Source organism: Monodelphis domestica, chromosome 2 (assembly GCF_027887165.1).
Source record: "Monodelphis domestica isolate mMonDom1 chromosome 2, mMonDom1.pri, whole genome shotgun sequence".
In the NCBI taxonomy this organism is placed as follows: Eukaryota; Metazoa; Chordata; class Mammalia; order Didelphimorphia; family Didelphidae; genus Monodelphis; species Monodelphis domestica.
Genome location: NC_077228.1, coordinates 101,856,141 through 101,881,437, shown reverse-complemented (window position 1 = coordinate 101,881,437; position 25,297 = coordinate 101,856,141). Strand labels below are relative to the sequence as shown.

Below are 25,297 nucleotides of genomic sequence, written 5' to 3'. Positions count from 1 at the left end.
ATGGTGGTATCCACAAAAGAAACAGGGAGATTTAGTTGAGGGGCTGGGCGCTAGGTAAAGGGAAATGGGAGGATGAGTTCCATTGACTTAGATGTAAAGGCCACATTCAGGCAGAAATTTCTAGCAGGTAGTTGTGTAGGACTGGTAATCAGGAGAGAAGATAGAGCTGGCTATATAGATCAGGGAGCTCAGTATGAAAGAGGACATGAAATGAGAGCTAAGAAAAAGGTCTATTATAAAACCTATAAAAAGGGGCTCAATTGATTGATTGATTGATTGATTGATTAGGGATGAGAGATAGGTGATAAAATATCAAAAGAGACAGAAGAAACTAGAAGAGAGGGAAACAAGGAAAGAGCAGCAGCATGAAAGCTTATGAAAAGATTCTATCTCAAGCAGAATGTTGAAGAGGAATGGTGGTCAGTAGTGTCGAAAACTGCAGAGAAGGTGACTAAGGACTATGGGAGAATTAGAAGGGAATAAGCCTTTATTAAGTACCTACTCTGTGCCAGGCAAGCACTTTACAAATATTTTGTTTGATCCGGAAACAGGTCATTGGAATGAGCAAAAAAGAGATCATCAATAAACTTTGAGAGAACAATTTTACCCAAGTGATGTAGTTGGAAGCTAGATTACAAGGGACTGAAATGTGATTACAAGGAAGCAGAAGCAATGTGCACAGATTTGTTTTTCTATGAGTTCAGCTGAGAAATGGAGGAAATATCACAGATGGCAAATCCAGTGCCTTTTAAGAATGGAGCAGATCTGAATATATTTGTAGGCATGAGAGAAGCTAGTAGATAAGACAATGAAGATGAGAAAGTGGATATAGAGTACATGAATGGGTTTGGAGTGGGTGGGGATGAGATGAGTGAAAGGGCAAGCTCTTGGATGAGAAGGTGCAGAAGAGAAACTCAGAAAGCATATCAGACTTATTAGAAATCTTAAAAAAATCATCTGGAGAATTGGATTTAAGAAAGCTGCTAAAATTTAATTTAATTTAAATATTTAAGAAATGCTGAAAATAAAAACTAAAAAATACTTTTAAAGCTGTCTGCTATTGAACTTGATAGTAAGGGAAAATGAATATTGTCTGTTTTTCTGAATTATAAGGCAGGTAATGTGGGGGTAGAAAACTGTCTCATGTTCTAATATACACTGTCTTGGTTACTGGCACATAAGCATTCATTATCTGGAAGCATTGCTTCAAAATGGCTAAGTTGAGAATATAATAAATACAGAAAACCTAGTACCCTCAAAAGGTGCGATCCATGGAATAAAATATGGAAAAAATGTCCAGTTTTTGGACATTCATTTCAACAATACGGCCAATAATAGAAAGTAGCATCAAGTAGTCTAAGTCATATGTGAAGTTATAATTTCACAGTTAGAGAGTTGCAAGCAGCTAAGTGGTGCAATGAAGAGAGTTCCAATGAACCTGGGGTCGAGAAGACCTGAGTTCAAATCTATCATCTAACACTTACAAACTATGTGACCCTGGGCAAGTCACTTAATCATTGACTGCCTCAGTTTCAAAATGGGGGTGATAATAGCACCCACCTCCAGGGATTGTTGTGAGGTTAAAATGAGAGATTTATAGGGTGTTTTGCAAACCACAAAGCATTAAATAAATGCTAGCTGTAAAGTAGCTTGTCAGTGAAGGAAGTATCTTAAACCTTACAGAAATTTATTCTTAGCTAGATTTCAAATAGATCAAATAAAGACTTTTAATCTTATTTTCAACTACTTCCCAACATAAACTCTAGGCAATAGTCAGGTCAGTGCTCTGTCTCCAAGTTCATGCCTGTCTGCATCTGCCACCATTCTTTCCATCTATGATGCCCTGTGCCTGTTCTTTCCCAACTTTCCAATATCCATTTTTTTCCAGAGGCCAGGTCAAAGCTGACCTTTTTCCTCGTTTTTTCCCTGAACAGCGGTTCTAAATAACTCTCTCCTCTCTTAATTCTATTTACACTTATAACTATATCCACATAATTTTGTACTTTTTAATTGAATGATGAAGGAAAAGTTGTGTAAAGAACATCACCCAAATTGCAAACTGTCAGGAAATAAACGCTAAAAATTGTTTCTACTTGTAATTGGGAAAAAGATAATAACATATTATTGAGAAAATGAAAAAAGAATATCATCAAAGAAATACTGCGTGTGCAAGAAAAACAATTGGCTGGTTATTTGGCAAGAGTGAGAGCTAATCAGTGTGTCTCACTTTTATCCTCAGAATGTCTGAAGCACTAGATGAGGAGGGCACCCAGCACACCAAGAGAGCCCCTTGTGGCAAACTTTTTGAGAGGACATGGGCAAGAGTTGCCCAGGATGGGATGATAAGGATGAGTTGCAAAATATTTCATTGGAAGGAATGCCCATACCAGTGAGATCACAGATCAATTTAAGTACTGTTTCTCAGATGTTAATTTTGAATGTTTCTTCAATGAGATTGTTGTTTCCCCAAGAGCAGGGATCACCCAATCACATTTTTCTATTTTTTCCAAAGAAGCTCCCACAGGGCAGGGCTCAAAATAGGTACTCAATAAATATATGTTGATACACTGATTGCCTTCCTTCAGTTCAAAGACTGTTCTACAAGGTAAGAGTTACCTGAATACAGAGTACCCATTGTTGGCTCCTATCATATCCCCTTTTTCAGATTTCTGCTCAGTTGCATCAGAGAATCTTTGGAGTATTCCAAGTGGTGGATGGGAAAGGGAGCAGCTACACAAAATTTTAAGGACTAGAGTTTCCTATGGGAAACGTAACCTTAGAGAATTTATAGTGCTTAATAGGAATATTCCTTCATTTTTTATTTTTCCCTATTCGTCTCTTCCAGTTATCCTCCCCTCTTCCATTTGTGTGAACCTGAACTATATCTGGAGGAGAAAGACAATCTATCTCCACTAAATATAACCAGGAAAGACAGGTTAAAGGGTTTTAATATAGGACATTTAGGCATCCTTGTGTATGTTTAATTTGCCCCTTCTAGAAATTGTTCCCAGGGGACTGTGTTATGTCACTAGCCTAAGAAATGCAGGCTTCTCATGATGTTTTTTTTTTTTGAGGTCAGCCTCAATTTTCCTTTTCAGTCTCTGCTCTCATTTGATGCCTATTTGTTGTCCCTTTTCTTTGATGTATGATTCATAATACTTCTACTGAAGATCTCAAGAGTGCTATATAAATGGGATTATTATTGTTATTATTTAAATGACTTAATCATGTTGTAAAAACTGTTTGAAATTTGGGCAGATTGTGCATCTAAGTTTCTGGATGTCTGAAGTGTAGAACTATTTTCATAATCACCTATCTGCCTAGATAGGTGATTATTTAAATCTTGGTTTCTAAATTATGATTCTTCCTCTATCATTTTCTTGTAGCTTTTAAAATATTTCCCCTACTCAAAAACTTTTAGTTGTTTCCTATTATTTTTTTTTAAACCCTTACCTTCCGTCTTGGAGTCAATACTGTGTATTGGCTCCAAGGCAGAAGAGTGGTAAGGGCTAGGCAATGGGCGTCAAGTGACTTGCCCAGGGTCACACAGCTAGGAAGTGGCTGAGGCCAGATTTGAACCTAGGAGTTTCCTATTATTTTTAAAAACCCTTATCTTCTGTTTTAGAATAAGTTCTAAGATTTGTAAGGCTTAGGCAACTGGGGTTAAGTAGTTTGTCCAGAGTCACATAGCTGAGAAGTATCTGAGAGGAGATTTGAACCCAGGACCTCCTGTCTCCAGGCCTGACCCAGTAACCACTGAGCCATCAAAATGTCCCTGTTCCCTATTGTCTTTAAGATAAAATGCAAATTTCTTAGCTTGGCATTCAAGGCCCTCTATGGTCTGACTCCTTTCTACCTTTACGGTAGGGCTTCTTAATCTTTTTTTAATGTGTCGCTGCCTTTTGGTAGTCAACCTATTGATCCCTTCTCAGAATAATGTTTTTAAATATACAAAATAAAATACATAGAATTTTGAAGGAAACTAATTATTTTAAAATATATTTATCAAAATATTTTTAAAAGATATTTAATAAACTTTGTTTAAAAGCCTTGCTTTCACAACCTTACTTCATGTTTGCCCTTCATGTACTCTAAATACTAGTCAAACTGGATTGCTGGCATTTCCCTAAACTTTGCAGTCCATCTTTTGCTCGTGTTCAGCTATACAAACCATTTATCATTTCTGGAATAGATATTCTTTTCATCTAGATCACTAGGAAGTCTTCTCTTCCTCTAAAACTTTATCTTAGGTACCATTTCTCCCACAAAGCCTTCCCAGATTTCCTTAATTGATGGTGCTTGTTTCTTCCTGAAATTATGTTGTTCTATATACTTTTCTATGTATATTCAATCATAGTTCAATAGCTAGAAGATATTTTGGAAATATTTAATCCAACCCTTTCATTTTACAGATGAAAAAACTGAGGTTCAGAGGTGAAATGCCTTTCTCACAGGTAGTAAGTGAAGGGTTCAAATTCAGATCCTTTGACTAAATCCAGCAATCTTTCACCTTGATCACATGAGCAAAAAAGAAACCTTAGGCTCTCAGCCTTCTCTTTCCCTCTTTTTTTCAGTAGCATGTAAATTCCTTGAAGGGAGGGATGATTTATTTTGTATTCTCACTGTTTTCTATAGTGCTTTGCATGTAACAGGTGTTTAATAAATAGTTGCTGAATGAATCTGGATCTTGAGAACTAACAATGGGGCCCATCTCACTTTCCGGCTGTGGATATCAACCATACTTCCCTAAGTGGCACACTGGAAGGCTTCCTGATCAACCTGACTGGCTGCACATCACAAGCTTTAGATGCACACCTTCTATGTGCCAGGTACTGTGCTAAGTCCTGAGGATACAAAGAAAAGTAAAAAGCAGTCCCTGCTTTCAAGAAGCTCACAATTGAATTTTATCTATCATTTGTCTATCCTTCTCTATCAACTCTCTGTCTATTTATCTCTTTGTCTACCCATCCATCCATCCATCCATTCATCCATCCATCCATCCATCCCTCTCTCTCTCTCCCTTTCTCTCTCTCTCTCTCTCTCTCTCTCTCTCTCTCTCTCTCTCTCTCTCTCTTTCTCTCTCTCCCTCTCTGTCTCTCTCTCTCTCTCTCTCTCTCTCTCTCTCTCTCTCTCTCTCTCTCTCTCTCTCTCTCTTTCTCTCTCTCCCTCTCTGTCTCTCTCTCTCTCTCTGTCTCTCTCTCTCTCTCTCTCTCTCTCTCTCTCTCTCTCTCCATCTCTCTCTCTCTCTCTCTCTCCATCTATCTCTATCATCTTGCTATCTATTTATCCATCTGTCTGCCTGTCTGTCTGCCTGTTTGTCTAAGAAGCGGAACTTCTTGAAATAGCCTTCCTGTAACTTCTCATCAGAACAGCATATACCAGGTCAGAAAAAGGAGAGTGCTTATGATTATATTTGCTTTTTACAAGTTTAGCCACAATCATCATGCGAGGAACAGAGTACACCAAGTCATCTTTTCTAAATTGTGTGGAGCCAGTCTCTCCATTTTTAAGCACAGAAATGCTTCTGACTGAGTTAGAATCCAGCCATTCCAAACATGCTTAATAAAAAGACACTTTCCCACTGCAGTGCCTCCACACTCACTTGTTGCCCAGTAACCAGAAAGATTGAGCCTTCCTTCCCATGTACCACTTGTCGGTAAATGTGATCGAGAATTAAGAGTTCACTCCAGCAGTTTTGAAGCAGCTTCATTTGGTCATCAACCTGCAAAAGAAAAAGAAGGAATTTTACTACATATATAATTTTTTGGGGGGATGCATAATTCTTAGAGGAGCGTCAGCTTCTTTGGGTGATTTAAGGATAGCATCGTACAGATATTCAGATCTTAACCAAGCAGATCATTATTTTTCAAAACAAAAGGAGCTCAGGCCATGTATAAATACTTAAAAGTATTTATGATCAATGAACTGCTAGGAAAAGGCAATCCATTAGAGTAGTAGGTAGAGCATTAATAGAGCTATTAAGGTCTCCTCATGGAAGGTTTGGGCATTTTAGATTGTGAAACAGTGAGCAATCCACAGGCACCATTATAATAATTCTAAGTATCTCGTGCTTATGTACCTGAAGGCTAATGTATTGAATGATCATTGAAAGAAGTAAATATTTTGTTCTATCAGTCAGCCAAATGGAGAGAATTTTTTGTTTTGATCCAGTGAAATCATCAGTGCTGAGAACTCTCAGTGTGGAAACTCCTTTCATTGATGAATATTGGCATTTCTTCAGTAACTTAAGTTTTTAGTGTTTTGCCTGAGGCACTGAGCAATTAAGTGATTTGTCCATAATTACATAGCTAGTTTATGTCAGAAGCAGAATTCCACCTAAGTCTTCTAGACTCCAAGGCTTTTCTCTTCTGTCTCCTATATCTTGTTGAAAGAATTAGAAAGTAAAAGATCCTGAATTCAAATCTCATTAATGAGATTCAAACAAGATAATATATGTAAAGGACCATAAAAATGTTATTTTTCTTAAGTTTTTCACTTATTTCAAGTACACTCATTTCATATACTGCTCCAATTTATGCTTATACATCCCTCCTATCATTACAATTTAGATCAATCTCTTTTTAGGTCTGTCTTTATCTTTTTGTATATTTCCCTGACTGTCTATCTCTGTCTTTCTTTACTAGCCAAGTCCTTGGAGTCATCAGAAAACCTAAATTTGATTAGAGAGAGATCTCATTTTGCATCCCTGCTTGTTCCCCTTCTCCCCGGTCTCCAATCTATGAGCTAATTTAATATTAATAACAGTATTTAAATAGTACTTTAAAAATTGCAAAGCATTCTACAAATATCTGATTGGATCCTCTTAACTCTGGGATATAGGTGCTATTATTATCCTTATTTTACAGATGAGGAAACTGAGGTGAACTAAGGTTGAGTGACTTTTCCATGGTCACACAACTGGCACATGTCTAAGGCAGGATTCAAACTCATATCTTCCTGATTCCAAATCCAGTGCTCTCTCTACTGTGTCTCCTAGCTTACCCAACTTTTGGGGTAGTGATTTCCAGTTTTGATGTTTTAAAATAGCAAGATGTTTCCACTCCTTCTCCCAGGGGAATGTTAGAAACTCTCAAAACATTATTAATTTAAATCACTTACCAACTAAAACTCTAATTGCTTGCATTTTAAAAACTGGTGGGAACTGCTAAGATGGGGGAGTGTTTTAGTGTTCATTTTGCAGTTAGAGGACCTGAGTTTGACCCAAGTACCTATCTGGCCTTCAACAAAGTACATAAGTAGTCGGTCCTCAATTTCATCCTCTTTCAAATGAGGGATTTTGACTAGCCTTCCCTTCTTCTTCTTCTTTTTTTTTAATTTATCCTGCATATAACTACTTTGAATGTATTTGTATGCATGCCATGTCCCCCAGTAGACTGTAAGCTCCTTGAAGGTTGGAGACTGTTTTTTTTCTCTTTTTCTATCTCAGGGCTTGTTTTTTTTTAACCCTTTCCTTTCTGTCTTAGAAAAAACACCATGTATTGGTTCTAAGGCAAAAGAGCAGTAAGGGCTAGGCAACAGGAGTTAGGTGACTTGCCTAGGATCCCACAGTGGGGAAGTATCTGAGGCCAGCTTTGAACCCTGGACCTCCCATCTCTAAGTCTGACTCTCAATCTTCTGAGCCACTTTGCTGCCCCCATGGTAGGTTCATAATAAATGTTAATTGAATTAAATTGAATTGAATAACTACAGTTCTTTCCGGTTCTACCTGTACTGATGGAAATGCTAAGCCTTGGCAAAGTGAAGCCAAAATCTCAAAGAACTTTCATTATTTTTTAAAGTCTGTGCTTGACTCTATAACCATGAGTTCATGGCAGGCCATGGAAGTTCAGGGGGCATCATGACCTTCCTGCCACATTCAAAGAGTCAAGCCTGGCACGTAGCCCGAGTCCAATAAAAGTGAGGATGTTTGGGAGCCTGGGAAAGGCAGGCTCTGGTAACAAGGGACAAGGAGGGACCAGCCATTCCTACGCACATCACCCTTCAGCAAATTACAAGCAGGGAAGCAAGGATTGTTCCACGGATACTTCCCTCTCCTTCCATCCCACTCTGAGACCCTTCAAGACGTTATTTCCTCCCCAGAACTACGCTTCGTTGTTCCTCAGTCTCCTAGAACAAAACTGGAGTTTTTATTTTATTTTATTTTATTTTTTATTTTTATATTATATATAAATTTTATTTATTTATTTATTTTATATATTTCATATGTTTTTATATTAAATATGACATATTTATAATATATATAAATAATATATGTATTATTTATATATTATTTTATTCGGAGTAAGATCTGCAAAGCCTGATGCAGGATTCCACATCTGAGCCTGCAGCAGCTCAACTTAGATATAGGTGACTCGAAATAACTGCTACAAAGTGAAGGTCACGCTTCTGACCACCTCATCGTCATGGCACATGGAGCATCATTCCAGGAAACAACTATCTCCAGTGAGGGGAGTGACTTCCATACAGACTGCATGCTGCTTTTCTTCAATTTGTAACATGACTATTCCAGCAAATCGGTTTATTACTGAATTATTGGCCTGTGGTAGTTGGTACAGTCACTTATATGTCATCACCATGAAGAATAATTTATCCCTGAATTGATTATTTGACTCCTAATAAAACAATAACTTATCCCTGAATTGATTGTTCCTAATAATTTATTAGATGAATTAGTTTATTCCTAATGAAATATCATTATATATGCTATTATTAAATATATTATTAATAATAGAAAATAACTAGCATTTGGGGGCAGCTAGGTGGCATAATGAATAGAACACTGGGCTGGGAATCAGGAAGAGTCATTTCCCTTAGTTTAAATTCAACTTCAGACTTTTTTAATTTAACACAGTCCTGTTGGCCTCAGTTTCTTTATCTGTAAAATGAACTGGAGAAGGAAACAGCAAACTAATCTTCTATCTTTGCCAAGAAAACTCCAGAAGGGGTCACAAAGAGTTGGACATGACTGAAATAACTGGACAACAACAACAAACTAGCATTTATATAGTTTTTTAAGTTTTACAGATTGCTTTACAAATATTATTTCATTTGACCCTCAGAATAACCCTGGTAGGTATTATTATTATTCCCATTTTATAAAACCAAGGCTGAGAGAGGGGAAGTGACTTGCCTAGGGTTACACAGACAATTTGTTTCTGAGGAAGGATTTGAACTCAGGCCCTACTGACTCCAAACTGAATGTTCCATTCCCGATGCCACCTTACTGCCTTCATTATGTGACATCTTTTTCTGAGGAGTTCAAAATATTGTACCAACACTATTTTACTAAGACTCACAATAGAGGCATTCATTACTCTCATTTTTCAGATACAAGAATTAAGGAAGGACAGAACAGCAAAATGAAAAAAAAAAATTGTAGCCATGGGGGGAGGAGGGAAGCTAAACATACAACTGTAATACTGTAGATCTCCACCCAAATTTGATATCCTGTTTTATTAAAAAAGAAAAAAGGACCAGGAAGAGGGAGGATATATAGAAAAGTACCCTTTCAAATACAACCCCATATAAAATCAGAAATCTGACCATCTTTGCTATTCTTTTCACTTTTTAGAGAAAACCTCTTAATGCATTTATGCCTAGCATGAAGAAAAGGGAAATAGGGCAGGTTCTACAAACTACCTACATGCTTCCTAGCTTGTGTTTATGATCTTCCCTGGCCAGTGGGCTTTTCTGAGAGAAGAGAAGAGAGGAAAGAAAAGAGGGGAAAATGGTGAGGGGGAAGGAGGAGGAGAGAGACAGAGAGAGAGAGACCAAGACAGACACAGAGACAGAGACAGAGACAGAGTCAGAGAGAGAGACAGACAGGCAGACAGACAGACAGAGGCAGAGAGGGAGAGAGACCGAGACAGACAGAGACAGAGACAGAGACAGAGACAGAGACAGAGACAGAGACAGAAGGAGAATAGGGTGGCTTTGCTTCTGTTTGCTTTCTTCATAGATTTCCTTCTAAGCTCACCAAATGGAAAACCAGTCTCATTCATCTCCTTCTCCCAGATGGATCCATTTTTGATCTGCATATTTTGTGGCCACTGCCACTGTCCTCTTTCTTTAGATATTACCATGACACCTGAAGCCTAACACATCTGTACCAAACAATTCAGTACTTAATCATCTTATATTAAATGGCACCTTTTTCATGGATTCCAGTCTTATCTTTACTTTGACCCTTTATCTCAAGTTGTAAGCTCTTTGTGACCCAGGACTATACCTTTTATTCTTCATGTATATCTCACTGTGGATTGCACAGTCCACCATTGATAGTTGGATTAATAATTATAATTGACATTTATTTGTTTTGGATTAGACCTATGACTTCATTGGGATAAGGAATCTCCTTTACCAATGCAGTTTGGCATCTCCCATGCAACTTTTAGTCCTAGAGCTCCCCTGGGGAAGTAAGAAGTTAAGTCAATCAATCAATAAACATTTATTAAGCACCTCCTATGTGAAAGGAGAGGTAAAAGACAGTCCCTTCCCTCGTGGAGTTTATAATCCAAAATTTACCCAGGTTCACACAGTCAGTACATGTCAGAGATAGGACCTGAACTCTGCTCTTGCTGATTTTGAGGCCAGTTCTCTATCCCCCTGGAACATGATCACCTCTCAACAGACACTTTTATAAGTCTATAATGTTTTCAAAGACTTGAATTACCAATTTCCACAGAGATTTTCCTGAAGAATTTGTGTTTTGATTATTTTCATAAATGGTTGATTACTTGATATTTTACAAATCAAAGAAGTAAATGGCAGCTTCATTGTGAGTTCTGTTCATATCTGAGAGTATGCATGTCTATCATAGCCAAGAATTAAAGGAAGGGATGCATATGATGTTAATTCTTCATTATCTGTAGATAAGAAGTTTGGTAATTCTCAAGATAATTTTCATTGAGAATAAACAGCAAATGATGTACTTATTTTAAATAGATTATCATAGTATGAACATTGTCAAGAAAACAACCTAGAGTGGTATTTGGAGGGTGGGGATGGCTAATATAGACTAAGGGGAGGAATGTTGGGAAAATAATTTTTATCATGCAGTGAAGACTCTCACAGGGTTGGCCACACAATCCTATATAGCCCTGCATTATCAGCTTATGATAAAGGAAAGACTTTATCTCAGAAATGATTCGTTAGTCATCTGAGAAACTATTTGTATTGATGTGATAGCTGAGAGTCTAAAGTCATACAAGAGGTAGATTGTTATAGGGCACAACTTCCCACAACCCAGAATTGTTAATCATTATAAACTTTTGCTTTCTCAGAAGAAGAGTGAATTTAGTAAACACCAAAATGAAGAAAAATGCACATCTCTCTCCTAGGCGGACCTCTTTCTTATCAACACTCCATTGTTCTCTCCTCATGCCCCAGCTTTTAGAAAATGCTTGAAATAACTGAGATTTTCTGCCCATTTTTACTTGTGCAAATGTGTTTTTAAATTGATCTACTTAGAATCATGGTTGTTCCTGGACTTTGAGGATTATACAGTTGGGTAAGCCTTTGGTTGGAAATTATTGGTATTTTCTTAGGATGTTTGATCTGGAGCTAAAAGGGGTCTCAAGGACTAATTGGTCCAACTTTCTAATTTTGCAAATGAGGAAATTTGAAGTCCATGGAGGTTGTGATTTGCTCTATGTTACATGAGAGAGGGATTTAAATACAACACTTCTGATTCTATTGTGACCCAAAGCTTTGCTCTGAAGTTTTAAACTCTCCAGATACCCATCTCCTTTTCAAAACTCAAGATAGTCTGTTTCATTATGAGTACAGTGTGATAGTGACTGTGATTTTATGTTAGACACTAATTACCAAATCATTTTGTCTTTTGTTATTAGATAAGATTTAAGAGGATATTTAATGATCCAAGTCAGAAATGTCCTTTTGTGGTAAAGGTTGAATGGATTTCTGTAAACTTTGAATAATTTGAACCCTGAATAATTCAAACTCAGGGTGGAAATAATCTCAGACATTTTAAAGGAACTCATTCAATTATCTTTTTTAGCATGTCAATAATCCCTTGGAGAATCAAAAGAGAACAAAAAGTGTTTAAACCCTTATCTTCTGTCTTAGAATCAATACTAAGTATTGGTTCCAAGGCAGAGGAATAGTATGGGCTAGGCAATTGGAGTTAAATGACTTGCCCAGGGTCACACAGCTAGGAAATGTCCGAGTCCTGATTTGAAACTGGAACCTCCTATCTCCAGACCTGGATCTCAATGCACTGAATCACCAGCTGCTCTAGAATCAAGTTTTTCATAAAATGCATTATACACCTACAATGTAGAAATCACTATGAATAGGAGACATACAATGACCTGAATCTATGACTGCTATTAAAAAGAGTTTGATGATTATCTATAACCTCCACAATAAATAGCTACAAAGTCCAAGAAAAATGATTTAACATTAACAATGATTAAACCAGCTCCAAAAACAGTACCGCACTAAAGAATTAACAGCCAATAAAACTCCCTTCTTGATTGATGCAATACACAAAAGATTTATAAATGACAAGTTCTCTACTGGGTGGAGATAAGCAGCAGAGATGCTGATGAACTTCATAATTGGGTTACTGTTATTTCATAATGCAATAAACTGTTTTTATCATGTGTCACTAGGGAAATAGGGCAGCTTGGTCTATATCTCTTTTTTATTGAGTTTAGAGGTAAGGCGTGTGCTCTGGGATGAGCCCTTCCAGTATTGGGGAGGGGTAGGGTGAGATTGGAGGTAAGTAGAGCCTTTCCATTTTCACCAATGTGCCAAATGTCAACACTTCACCTCATGCCTTGATTACCGCAGTAACTTCCCAGATGATTTCTCTCCCCCCCCCCCCCCATTTCCCCTTTTTCTAATCCATTCTAGTTACAGAGACCAGAATCAGCTTCTGATTCTATCCTATCTCATGGACCTCCCTTCTCACTACTAATAAACATTTGTTATTTTTAGTCATTTTCAGTCGTGTCTGACTCTTTATGACTCCATTTGGGGTTTTCTTGGCAAAGATACTGGAGTTGTTTGCCTTCTCCAGTTCATTTTATAGATGAGGAAACCAAAGCTAACAAGGTTAAGTGACTTGCCCAGGATCACACATGTAGTGTTTTGAGACTGGATTTGCACTCAGGAAAAATGAGTCTTCCTGACTCCTGGCTGGGCACACTATCCACTGCACCATCTAGTTGACCCCATTTGTTAAGCAACTACTTTGTACCATAAATACTGTGCTAAGCTCTGAGGATTTAAACAAAGGCAAAAGACTGTCCCTGTTCTCAGGGAGCTCACAATCTAATGGGGGAGACAGCATGAAAACAGCTTTGTACAAACAAGCTCTATGCGGGATAAATTGGAGATAATCAAAAGAGGGAAGGAACTAGTATGAAGGGGATTAGGAGAGGATTTTTTTTTTTGTTTTTTAGAAAGTGAGACTCCTGTTCCAGAAAAGAGAATCAGTTTCCTGTTCCTTCTACCTGACTGATTAGAGAAAATATCATCTCCTTTTTTAGAACATACTTCCTGTTCAAATGTGCCAATGATATTCTTTCCCAAGAAACTCTTTCAGTTGTCCCTGCTATTAGTGACTCCCCCATCCCCCCTCCTCTACTCTGCAATATTTTGGACTTATTTTGTAATTTATCAATTTGCTTTGGTGCTGGGAGACTCTTTTGGCAGTCTTTGGCCATGCCCTTTGTTTCTGTTCTACTTTTCCATTTGGATTGCAAGTTATAGCAAGCACGGGCCACAGCTTCTATTTCTTTTTGTACCCTTCATAATGTCTGACTCAGGGTTCTGTACTCCAGGTTTCCAACAAATGCTCTTGAGAGAATCATTAACTAATGGGGTGATCTTGCATCAGACTCAATTCCTATGCCAAGGCACCACTGGGTCATGTACTAGAATTGGAAGGAACCTCAGAGGTCATCTAGTCCAACCTTCCCATTTTACAGATGGGGACCATTGACTACCAGTGAGTGTATCACCCAAGTGCACAAACACACACACACACACACACATAATTGTGAATAGATGCATATACACATATTTGTGTAATATATATGTCAATCATATTAGTAATATTTCACTAGTTTTATAGTAAGACTTCTGATAGTCTCAGTCCTCAATTATTTATACACATATACATAGTCACACACATGTGTATGTATGTAGATAGATATGTACATTTATTTATGTATCCACCCTAAATCCTTAGCTAAAATCCCATCTCTTATAGAAAGCCTTTTCAGTTCTGGTGCCTTCCCTCAGCTGATTCCTTCTTTTTGATTCTGTGTATACATCTTGTTTGCACAGAGGTGATTTCATATTCTCTCTCCCATTGGATAGTGAGCTCCTCTAGGTCTTTCTTGGTATCCCCACTGTTTAGTACAGTTCCTGGCACTAGGTCCGTACTTATGAAATGCTAACTGACTGACTGACTGACTGCTTGAAAGGAAGCAATCTGGCACAGTAGAATAGAATGAACGCTTGCAGATTCTGGAGTCTAAAGACTTGGATTCAAATTCCATTTCAGACTTAGGTGACTTTGGCCAAGTTATAACTTCCCCAAGGGCTTCATTTTTATGTAAAATGAGGTGGTTGGACTAGATGGCTTTTGGGATCCCTTCTAGCATTAGATCGCTGATCCTAAGTGACAGAGACAAGATTTGAATCTTAGCTTTCTAACTCTTGAGTTAGCAATCCTACTATATATCATCTTACCCTGAATACAGCTCTCCTTTTTTGTTATCCAGACTTGGTAGGTATTTCAGTAGTAACTGCTTTTGAATGAATAAATATCTAGTATAAGAAAAGAGATGCTTGTTGGGTACCCTACTGCCCCACTGACTTACTAGCATAAGGCTGAGGATGTTTGTGTTTATTCAACAAACATTTATTAAGCACTGACTATGACTGACCTTAAGTGCATATCTGATCATGTAAGTGCCCTTTTCAATCAATCTTCAACTGACTCCTTATTGCCTTGAGGATCCACTATAAACTCCTCTCTCTCTCTCTCTCTCTCTCTCTCTCTCTCTCTCTCTCTCTCTCTCTCTCTCTCTCTCTCTCTCTCTCTCTCTCTCTCTCTTCCTTTCCCTCTCTCCCTCTCCCTCTCCCTCTCCCTCTCCCTCTCCCTCTCCCTCTCCCTCTCTCCCTCTCCCTCTCCCTCTCCCTCTCCCTCTCCCTCTCCCTCTCCCTCTCCCTCTCCCTCTCCCTCTCCCTCTCTCTCTCTCTCTCTCTCTCTCTCTCTCTCTCTCTCTCTCTCTCTCTCTCTCTCTCTCTCTTCCTTTCCCTCTCCAACATATTCTTTAACCTTGATAATTTAACCAGACTAATTCTTTATACACTTAGACTCTCTGTCTGTCTCTGTCTCTGTCTCTGTCCCTCTCTCTGTCTCTGTCTCTCCCCCACTCCTTTCCCTCTTTCCTTTCTTCCCTCTCTCCCTCTATCTTTCCTCTACTTTGTGGTCTAGCCAAACTGGTCTTCTCTCTATTTATATATAAATTTTGATTGAATCAGAACTTTAAAAATAGGTAGTAACAAATCCTTTGCTTTAGCTTATGAATCTATTAAAAATTAAATTTATTTCAGGGTTCAGAATATGTGCCTTGTTGGTCTTGTGTTCTGATTCATGGTTCAACTTATTTAAGCTACTGAAAAATGCCATTAGGTAGATTTCAGACTCCTTGATATATTCCATAGGACAGCTAGGTGGTACAGCAGTTTAGAGTGCTGCATCTGGTATCAGGACAATTCATCATCCTGAGTTCAAATCTGTCCTTAGACACTTAGTAGCTGTGTGACCCTGGGAAAGTCACTTATTTCCCTTAGTTTTCCCATCTGTGAAATGATCTGGCGAAGGAAATGGGAAACCATTCCAGTATCTTTGCCAAGAAAATCCCAAATGGTTCATGAAGAGCCAGACATGATGGATAAATGCCTGAGCCACAAGACTTATAATATGCTTGTTTTCACCCAGTCAGTTCCTTGTAAATATTGTTTCATTCACTGTATTGGTATACCCAGGGGCTAACACAGTGTTAGGTACTTAATAAATACTTATTGATTGATTGATTGATTAGACTTGTTCTGTTTGCCCCAGTAGGTTGGAACTAGAAGCAGTAGGTGAAAGCTAGGAAAGGCGAATTTAGACTTGATGTTGGGGAAAAATTTTAAGAATTAGAACTGTCCATAAGAAGACAAGAGACAGCTTAGATGACTCAGTATAAAGTAGTGGGCCTGGAGTCAGAAATACCTGAGTTCAAATCCAGCCTCAGACACATACTAGCTACATGACTCTGGGCAAGTAAGTCACTTAACTGGTTTACCTTAATCTACTGAAGAAGGAAATGGCAAATTACTCCAGGATTTTTTTCAAGAAAACCCCATGGACAGTATGGTTTGTTTACAGGGTCACAAAGAGTTAGACATGACGACAACAGGTGCCTTGGAAGGTGGTGGGTTTCCCTTGTAGGTCTTCAAACAAAGGCTATGTGATCACTCTGGGGCTTGTCACAGTGGCGATGATTGGATTTTCAAGTATGAGTTGGACCAAATGGCTGCTGAGTTCCTTTCCTAACTTTGATATTTTGCCATTTAAAAAAATATTTTGTGAGGATGAAATCACCACCTACAGCTAGGAAACAGGAAGAAGACAGGAAATCAATGAAGAGAAACTGAGAAGGAATGATGATTCAAAGAAAGAAACTGAAAGGAATCAGATGAACCCCAGAAGGGAAGAAAAATAAAGGATGATAGCTTGAGGTTCAAGGGAAAATATTTATTTGTGTTTTAGAATAGGGAAGGCCTCAACATATTTGTAGGAAGTCAGGAAAGAGCCAATAGAAAGGAAAATATCAAACATGAGCAAGCAAGTGAATGATCAAGAACAAATTATAGAAGGATATGAGGGGGTAGGAGCAAGGGCATGGGAGGACACATTACCTTGATAAAGATGAGGGATAATTCATTCTCTGAGAATGGTGTAAAAAAGAAGGAAATAGATAAAAACATAGGGTATAGGGAAGGTAGAAGCAAACATTTATTTATTTTTAATTTAATCTAATATATTTATTTTAAATTTTAAGTATTAATTTTAAATATTTCTATATTCTATATTTATATGTTTTATTAAATTTTAATTTAATATTTATAAATATTACCTCATTTGATCTTTCCAACAACCCTGGGAGAGAGATACTATTAATATCCTCATTTTCCCCAAAGGGAAGCTGAAGAAATCATCAGTTAAGTAACTTACCTAGGATCACACAGCTAATAAGTATCTGAGGCCCAGATTTGAATTCAAGTCTTCCTGTCTCTAGGTCCAGTGTTGTATTCATTTCATCAACTAGCTGCCATCAGGGTAATGAGAGATTGAAATGATCGAGATGGATGCTTTTTGGTAAAATAAAAGGTGAGGTTATTTGATGACAAAGGATGAAGGGAGGAGTTGTATGCCAAAGAAGAGAGCAGGAAATGAACGAACAATTGTTGTGAATGAGTGAATGAATGAATCTTGTTGTCATTTATTATCGCAGGAATCAATGTGCTTTAGGTACCTCTAATATTGGAACCTGAATTCTCCATGTGTGAATCTTTATTTAATTCCAATCTGTTTCCATGGTTCATAATGATTTTCACAACACTTTTGCTAATTTCTGTTAATGCAGAAGTGATTTCAGAGTAGAAATATGATGTAGACTTAAGTCACTGTTATATATGCCTTCAAACCATATTGGAAATTTATAATTTGTAAGTTGTAATTGAAAATTGGAAACTGTCTAATTTGTAGACTTCTAATCATCTCAGTCCTCCAGTTTTTTTGAATACCAAAACAAGGGAACAGGTTTTATCAGTAGGAAATAGTTATCACAAAGCCCATGCACTGTATTCTGTAGGCAGGCAGAACCATCCTCAGACCACCATATAGACAGATGACTGTGTGCATAGTAAGGTAGCCCCTCAGACCCACAAGCTACACTAGTAATGATGAGAAGTGATGCCTACCAGAAGAATTCTAAAAAGCAGCTAAGTCCTTCTACCTATTTTCTAGTTCTTGGACTTTGCAATCTGACAACAGTTAGAAGAGAGACAAAATGTCCTGCATAGCTCAGTAAGTCTTGAAGGCATTTCTGTTTAACAGCCCAGGAGAATGGCTCATGCTCATAATAATGATTCTGAATCATAGAGAAAAGGTGCTGAGTGATGGGATGGAATGCAGAGGCTCCCTAATTTGCAGTGTCTGCTTCTCATGAAACTAGCTAGCACAGATGAGGTCAGAGCCATGGTTGGACCATATTTTATCTCTGATGGAGACAGCAAGGAATGGCTTGTGAGAAAGCAAGTTTGCTTTTCCAGATAAAGATATAAACGTCAAAATATCAGGGATAAAACCCAAAGAATATGCAACTGGCATTGTGCTAGATATTGTGAGGAATATTAGACAGTAAGAGACAGGGTCTCTACCCACAAGGAGTTTACAACTTACTAGTTTTTTTTAAACCCTTACCTTCCACATTACAATCAATGCTATGTATTGGATCCAAGGCAAAAGAGTAAGGGAAATGGGGGTTAAGTGATTTGTCCAGGGTTACACAACTAGGAAGTATCCGAGCTCAGACTTGAACCCAGGATCACCTCTAGGTCTGACTCTCAGTTCACTGAGCCACCTCGCTTCCTCCTACCACTTATTTGTAAAGAAAACACATACATATATTTGGCACGTATTAGTGCATATAATAGATTAAATAATTAAAATTTTAATATTTTAGTAATTAAATTATTTAATTTAACAAAGGAAATCAAGTTTACCTAAAATGCTGTCTCTGTCCTAATGAATTTGGGGGCTTTCAATGTCTCCTGAGCATCTCAGACTCAACATATCCAAAGGATAATTCATTATCTTTCTGCCAAAATACACTCTTCTTTCTCACTTCCCTATTTATGTCAAGGGCAGACATCCTCATCCCTCTAGGAACCTGGATTTGTAATCTCAGTTGTCCACAATTCCTCACTCCTCAATCCACATATCTAATCAGTTACCAAGTCTTGCTGATTCCACTTTCCCTTCTCTCTACTCATGTGGCTGCCATTGTAGTTGAAGCCCTCATCATTTTAAAAAAAAAAATACTTACCTGGAAAAGTTATTTAACCCCAATTGCCTAGCCCTTATTGCTTTGGCTCCTGTATAGAGGAGTATTATTCTAAGACAGACGGTAAGGGGTTTAAAAGTGTTTACTGATTGATTGCAGTTTTGCAGGCCAAGTGATGGTTTCAACAACTAGATGTCTCCTAAATTCTATGGTACATGAATTTGACAAGCAAATCCCTGACTGGGCATTTACCAATTTTAAAGACTTTTACCATATTCTTCAGCCTTTGCCTTTCAGATTTAAAAATATTTTAAAAATTTGGATCTTTTTAATCTGTTTTCCTATGGGGGCCATTCTTACAGAAAGAACACATACTTGGATTCAGGGAAATATATCTTTTTCCAATCTCAGGATGCCACATGGTGAGAATGCAGAATGCAGTTGTCTTTGGCTGTCAGATAATCATCCCTCCCAGTCCAGATATGTGCTGCTGAAGGAAAAGAGGATCATTTCTTCAAGGGGAAGGATACATTACTATTACTTAATTTTTCTTGATGCTAAGAAGCATAATGCCCCCAGAAATGTGTAGACTTCTTGGCCATTGATTCTTTGCTCATCACAGAGAATCAAAAATTCTTCTAAGTTATCTATTTCATAGGATCAGAGAATGTTAGAGTTGGCAGAGAATTTTATTCATCTAATAAATAATCATCTGGCCTTAAATACTTAAATGTTAAGTGATCCTGGGCAAATCACCGTGTTTGCCTCACTTTCCTCATTTGTAAAATAAGCTGGAGAAGGAAATAGCAAGCCACTTTAGTATCTCAGCTGAGAAAACTCCAAATGGGTTCAAGAAGAGTCAGACATGACTGAAACCACTGAATGACAACAACAATTAATAATCCCTTTGGGAAAACAAAAGACAAACCCAAGTTTCATAAACCCATTTTGTAGATTTCTTATTTTTCTAGAATGCTTTATTCTTATGGTAACAGCTTCTGCTGTGCAGGCATATTGCTAGGATCAAAGGAGTGCTTTGAAAACTTGAAAACTCAATTTCAATATTTGCTATTAGTATTTTTTCATATTAATACACAAGAAAATAGGCAGCATAGAATAGAGGCTATAGGGCATCTGAGGGACCAGGAATGGCTCACTATGGGAGGTGATCCTTGAGTTAACTTTTGAAAGATTACAAGCAATCTTTTCTCAGGGCCAACCAATAAGTATTTTACTGAGTGCCTACTATGACTATGTGTAATAGTAATTACTACAGTTAGGTGGTGAAGTGAACAGAGTGCCAGGTTTTGAGTCAGGAAGACTCATCTTCCTGAGTTTAAATCTGGTCTAAGGCACTTATTAACTATGTGAGCCTGGGCAAGTCATTTTACCCTGTTTGCCTCAGTTTCCTCATCTGTAAAATGATCTGGAGAAAGAAATGGCAACCCATTCCAGTATCTTTTCTAAGAAAATCCTGAATGGGGTTACAAAGAGTCTGACATGACTGAAACAGCTGAACAACAATTATTAGTACTGCACTTCATTAGTCCTTTGAAGGAAAACAAAGAAATTCAAGACACAGTCTCTCTCTTCATTTGGGCATGTAAGATCTGTATGCATAAAAAGATAATAATATAAGACATCATATAATAAATACCAAAGTGCAAAGGAGAAAATGTCAGACCATGGAAAAGTCTGAAGAAATAAAAGAGAGGTATCATTTGAAGGTAAACTCTCGCAAGATATTTTCCAGTGCTCCTTCTTACTGGTATTGTTCCATTTCCCACTACTTCCTATTTCCTGCACTCCAATTTAGAAATCTCCTATGTATAATTACAGCCAGGCTGTCACCTCTCTGACCAGGCAGATGTTAAATAAGCAACAAAGACAAAACATTCAAGTATGATGTGTTTTCTTTTGAGTCACTTGGAATGTCAGAAATGGGGCCTGGAGATGTAATTATTATGTGAATTGGTAACAGGATAATGGGGCTAGGCTCACACTCTTCAAACAGAGACTCAATGGCAACTGTGCCATGAGCCACATACATCTGCTCTCTGGACAAAGGATCATTCTCTTGCTCCTCAGCAAATATGCCAGGAAGCTCATGAGGTCTGTCTTGACTTCCCTACACCTTGTGAAATGAACACACCTGAAAGAAGTCCCAAGGATGGTAGAGTGAAGGGGAGAAAGATAGGTGCTCATATGGGGAAGGAGTCTCCAGATTATACTCAGGGGGTTGGTTCCCTTGAGGCCTGAATATAAATTCTTCCCCTAAGATGAAGTTTCTTAGCCAAGAGAAGAAATTTTCAGGGACTAAAATGTCCTTGGGTCCATGTTGGCTGATTGCTCTACTCGGGCATTCAGCCAAAGAGGGGAGGAAAGAAGTCAAGTAGCCTAAATATTATTCACCAAAAATACAACAGAAATTAGGAACAGAGGTAAAGAAGAGGTCTCTAGGGTCTTTTCAATGATGGGAATTCTCCCAACACAATGGCTCCTGGGAGAATTCCTTAATAGAATTCTTCACTGATGTGGACTTGACAGACTTTTCCTACTCACAAGTTAAATTAGCTCATAAAGGCACAAAGCTATCTGTTCCTTTGGCCTGTTGCCTTAGAGAACCTAGATATTCATTCCCAGAAGCTGAGGGAGGCCCTCTCCTCCCAACCCCCAAAGTGAGAAACTAGGTAATTCTAGGAATCAAAACTCTGGGATCCAAAGTAGGACATACAAAGTTCAGCCAAGTCATTTTTTTTCCCTGCACTACAAATTCCATGACATCACAGACCATGTCTCTGTATAGGAACTTCAGTCCACAAGCAAGAACATTTTTCACTGATTTTGGAATGCTTGATGCAAATAGTCATTGACAAAGGCCCTCATTCTAAGGTATAGGTATGGATCTTTCTTCCTCTCACCTCTTTATCTAGATTGAGGGAAACCCTAAAGTCTTGACAGCAGTTTTCAGAGAAGTTCTGGGAATAATAAGGCAAGTTATGTATCTGAAAGTGATGTGGAATATTAGAGCTTCTGGGAATTAGAATTGCAGGTCACTCCAAGTCAGAGGCTCCTGGTGAGAGCTAGTCGATTACCACATATTACAAGCTGAGGACTGAATTGTCCAAAAGGGACGTTAGTGGAACCAGGAGTGGAACCACGATGCTCACAATAAAGCGAAGAGGAAGCAAACTGAAGACTTCAGAACTCTGATTAATGCACTATCCAACTGTGACTTCACAGGACTGATAGGAAAGCATGTCTTCCACTTCTTGGCAAACAGGTAGGAAGTTACAGGTATAGAGCAAGGCATATGCTTTCTCAGGCATGGTCAATGTATCGATTTGTTTTGTTTGACTGTACTAATTTATTATAAGGAAAGCCTCTAATTTGGGGGCAGGGAGGAGCCAAGGAAAAAATGAAAAGAGAACCTCAATAAAACATTTTCTTTTTTAAAAAAAATACTGTGTATTGGTTCCAAGGCAGAAGAGTGGTAAGGGCTAGGCAATGAGGGTTAAGTGACTTGCCCAGGGTCATACAGCTAGGAAGTGTCTGAGGTCAGATTTGAACCCAGAACCTCCCATCTCTAGGCCTGGCTCTCAACCCACTGAGCTACCCAGCCGCCCTCAATAAAACATTTTCAAAAGAATTATATGGGTGAAGCATCATAAAGGCTATTGTCAGAGAGATGTATTGGTTGGGAAAAAAAGTCAGGAATGAGGTGAAAGTGAAGGACAACAGATTGATGATAGTTCAGGTGTTCCATTGGTATCTTTGCCATACTGATATTTAGGAGGCCTTCAGAATGTTGGGTGGCTCTTCTGAAGGATTTATGAAAGAAAGGGAGAAAGAGGGAGAAAAGGGGGAAGAGGAAAGGGAAAGAGAGGGGAGAGAGAGAGAGTTATAGAGTTATGGGCTGATTAGTACTCAACATGATCTGGACATGTGGTGTTCTAGAGAAATGGGGATGGTGAAGCAAAAGTAAGATAGGTGACATCACTAACATACATCTCCTAGATGATAAACTCTCCTCTAATGGAGTGAAGAGAGGTGTGGAGAAGGGAAGCATGGATACTTCTGGGTGACTAGAATCAGATGGAAGAAAAGGCTAATAAAAGAGATTGCCTTGTAGAAGGCTGCACTCATTTTAAACAGAGAATAAATCAACTAATAAGCATTTATTAAATACCTATTATGTGCCAGGTATTATACTAAGTTCTGAAGATATAAAAACAACAATGAAATAGTCTTTGGATTCAAGAAATTTACATTCTATTGGGAGAAACATAAGGTACACATTTAGGTGTCAATAAAGTAATGTCTCTATAATAATCAACAAAACATTTATTAAGTGCTTACTGCATATGCCAGGCACTGTGCTAACCCTTTGGGAGACAAATAAAAAGGGAAATAGCTCCTGCCTTCAAGAAGCTTGCATTCAACTATGCACATATATAGGTAAATACAAGATATATACAAAATAAATACAAGATAACCTTTGGATGGAAATCACCAGTGTCTGGGAGTATATGGGGAGGATACTGCAGCATTTGACAACTGAACCTTGCCTATATGTGTTGTCTATCTGGATTAGGATGTGAAGAACTTGAAAACAGGAATGATCTCACTCTTCTGTTTGTGCCCCCTCCCCCATATTTAGCAAAGATGTTGGCACATAGTAAGCCTTCATTCATTCATTCATTCATTCATTCATAGGAAGTTGCTCTTTGAGTCAGGAAACCCTGAATTCAAGATTCACTTCTGATCCATACTAGTTCTATGACCCTGGGCAAGTCACAGCCTCTAAGAACTTCCAGACAATTAACTTGCAATTAAAGTTTCAAGGCAGGTGTCCATCTATATTGGTAAAAGGAGTTTCCTCACTGGGGGTTCCCCACACCAATGTAATCACAGATCCAGACAAGGTAAATAAATGACTGTGATACAATAACAAAACAATAAAAAGGATCTTTTTTTAAAGACATTTGGCAAATGAGTACCTCTGATTTAACTTTGGGAGGAACCTCATAATAACACATCTGCATTACTATGTATTGTCAATTTTTATGAAATAAATTGAACTCTACACATGATTGCTTATACTATTATTGTTAAAGCCTAGTAGGCAAACATCTATGGAACTACCCTTCTCCACCTTTGTTTACCAGATAAGGGTTGGATGGTATAATAGAAAAAGCCTCTGGGCAGCTAGATGGCACAGTTGGTAGAGCACTGGGACAGAGTCAGGAAGACTCATTTTCTTCAGTTTAAATCTGGCCTCCAACACTTCCTAGCTGCATGACGTTGGGCTAGTCACTTAACCTTGTTTGCCTTACAAAAGAAGAAAAAGAAAAGAAAAAAAGAAAAGACCAAGTCATAGGTCTACCCTTGGCTTGCTATATAATAATCTGGAGTAAGTTGCTTCATCTCGATAAGCCTTAATTCATTCACATATCTGTAAAATGAGAGGGTTGCACTACATGATGCCTGTGGTTCCTTCCAGCTCTAACATCTTGTTACTATTTTAACTTTATGCAATTTAAATAAATGTTCACTAGTCACCAATATGTGAAAAGCACTCTAATAGGTCCTCTGTGCAAAGATGAAAATAAGTTCAGAACCCAAGCATGCAGAGTTCATAATGATGGAAGGGAGAAGGGAGGTGGATGGGCACACAAATAACGATGATATGTACAAAGATGTCTAGGGGAAAGCTCTAACAGAAACTTAAGGAGGGAAGAGACCATTTGCATCTGAGGAAAGAAAGGAAGGCTTCATGGAAGATATGGTATCTGGACAGGATCATAGATCTAGTCCAACCCTTCATTTTATTGATGAAGGAACTCATCAGTCACAGCAAAGGTGTGATTCACTCAATCACATAGAGACACAAGAAGACTTGGATCTTCTTGACTGCAATTCCTATACTCTTTCTAATACCATCTTCTGCCTCCCAAACAGGGGATTCAAGCCAGGCCTTTAATGGAGTCAGTTTCAACTGGCTTCAGAGAGAGAGAACTATTAAATTTCAGTTTGAGCATTTACACCTTGGAAGTTGTCTAGCTATCAACTGGTTGATTGTTTTGTTGATCATTTCATTTTAGGAAATTAAAGAAAGTGTTAATAATGTAGATTAAACTGAGAGTGTGTTGGGTGCACATGGTATTTAGGAGACT

At 38.1% G+C, this 25,297-nt stretch overlaps 1 protein-coding gene across 5 annotated transcripts in view; it reads right to left on the bottom strand.

The window, feature by feature from the left end:
• NR5A2 (nuclear receptor subfamily 5 group A member 2) overlaps positions 1-25,297 on the bottom strand; it is a 174,331-nt gene that overhangs the window by 77,970 nt on the left and 71,064 nt on the right. For all 5 annotated transcript variants that reach the window (XM_056815692.1, XM_007481028.3, XM_001377396.5 and 2 more), the window contains one exon: positions 5,603-5,722. In XM_056815692.1, the coding sequence (XP_056671670.1) occupies positions 5,603-5,722 (120 nt within the window). The remainder of the gene's footprint in view (positions 1-5,602; positions 5,723-25,297) is intronic.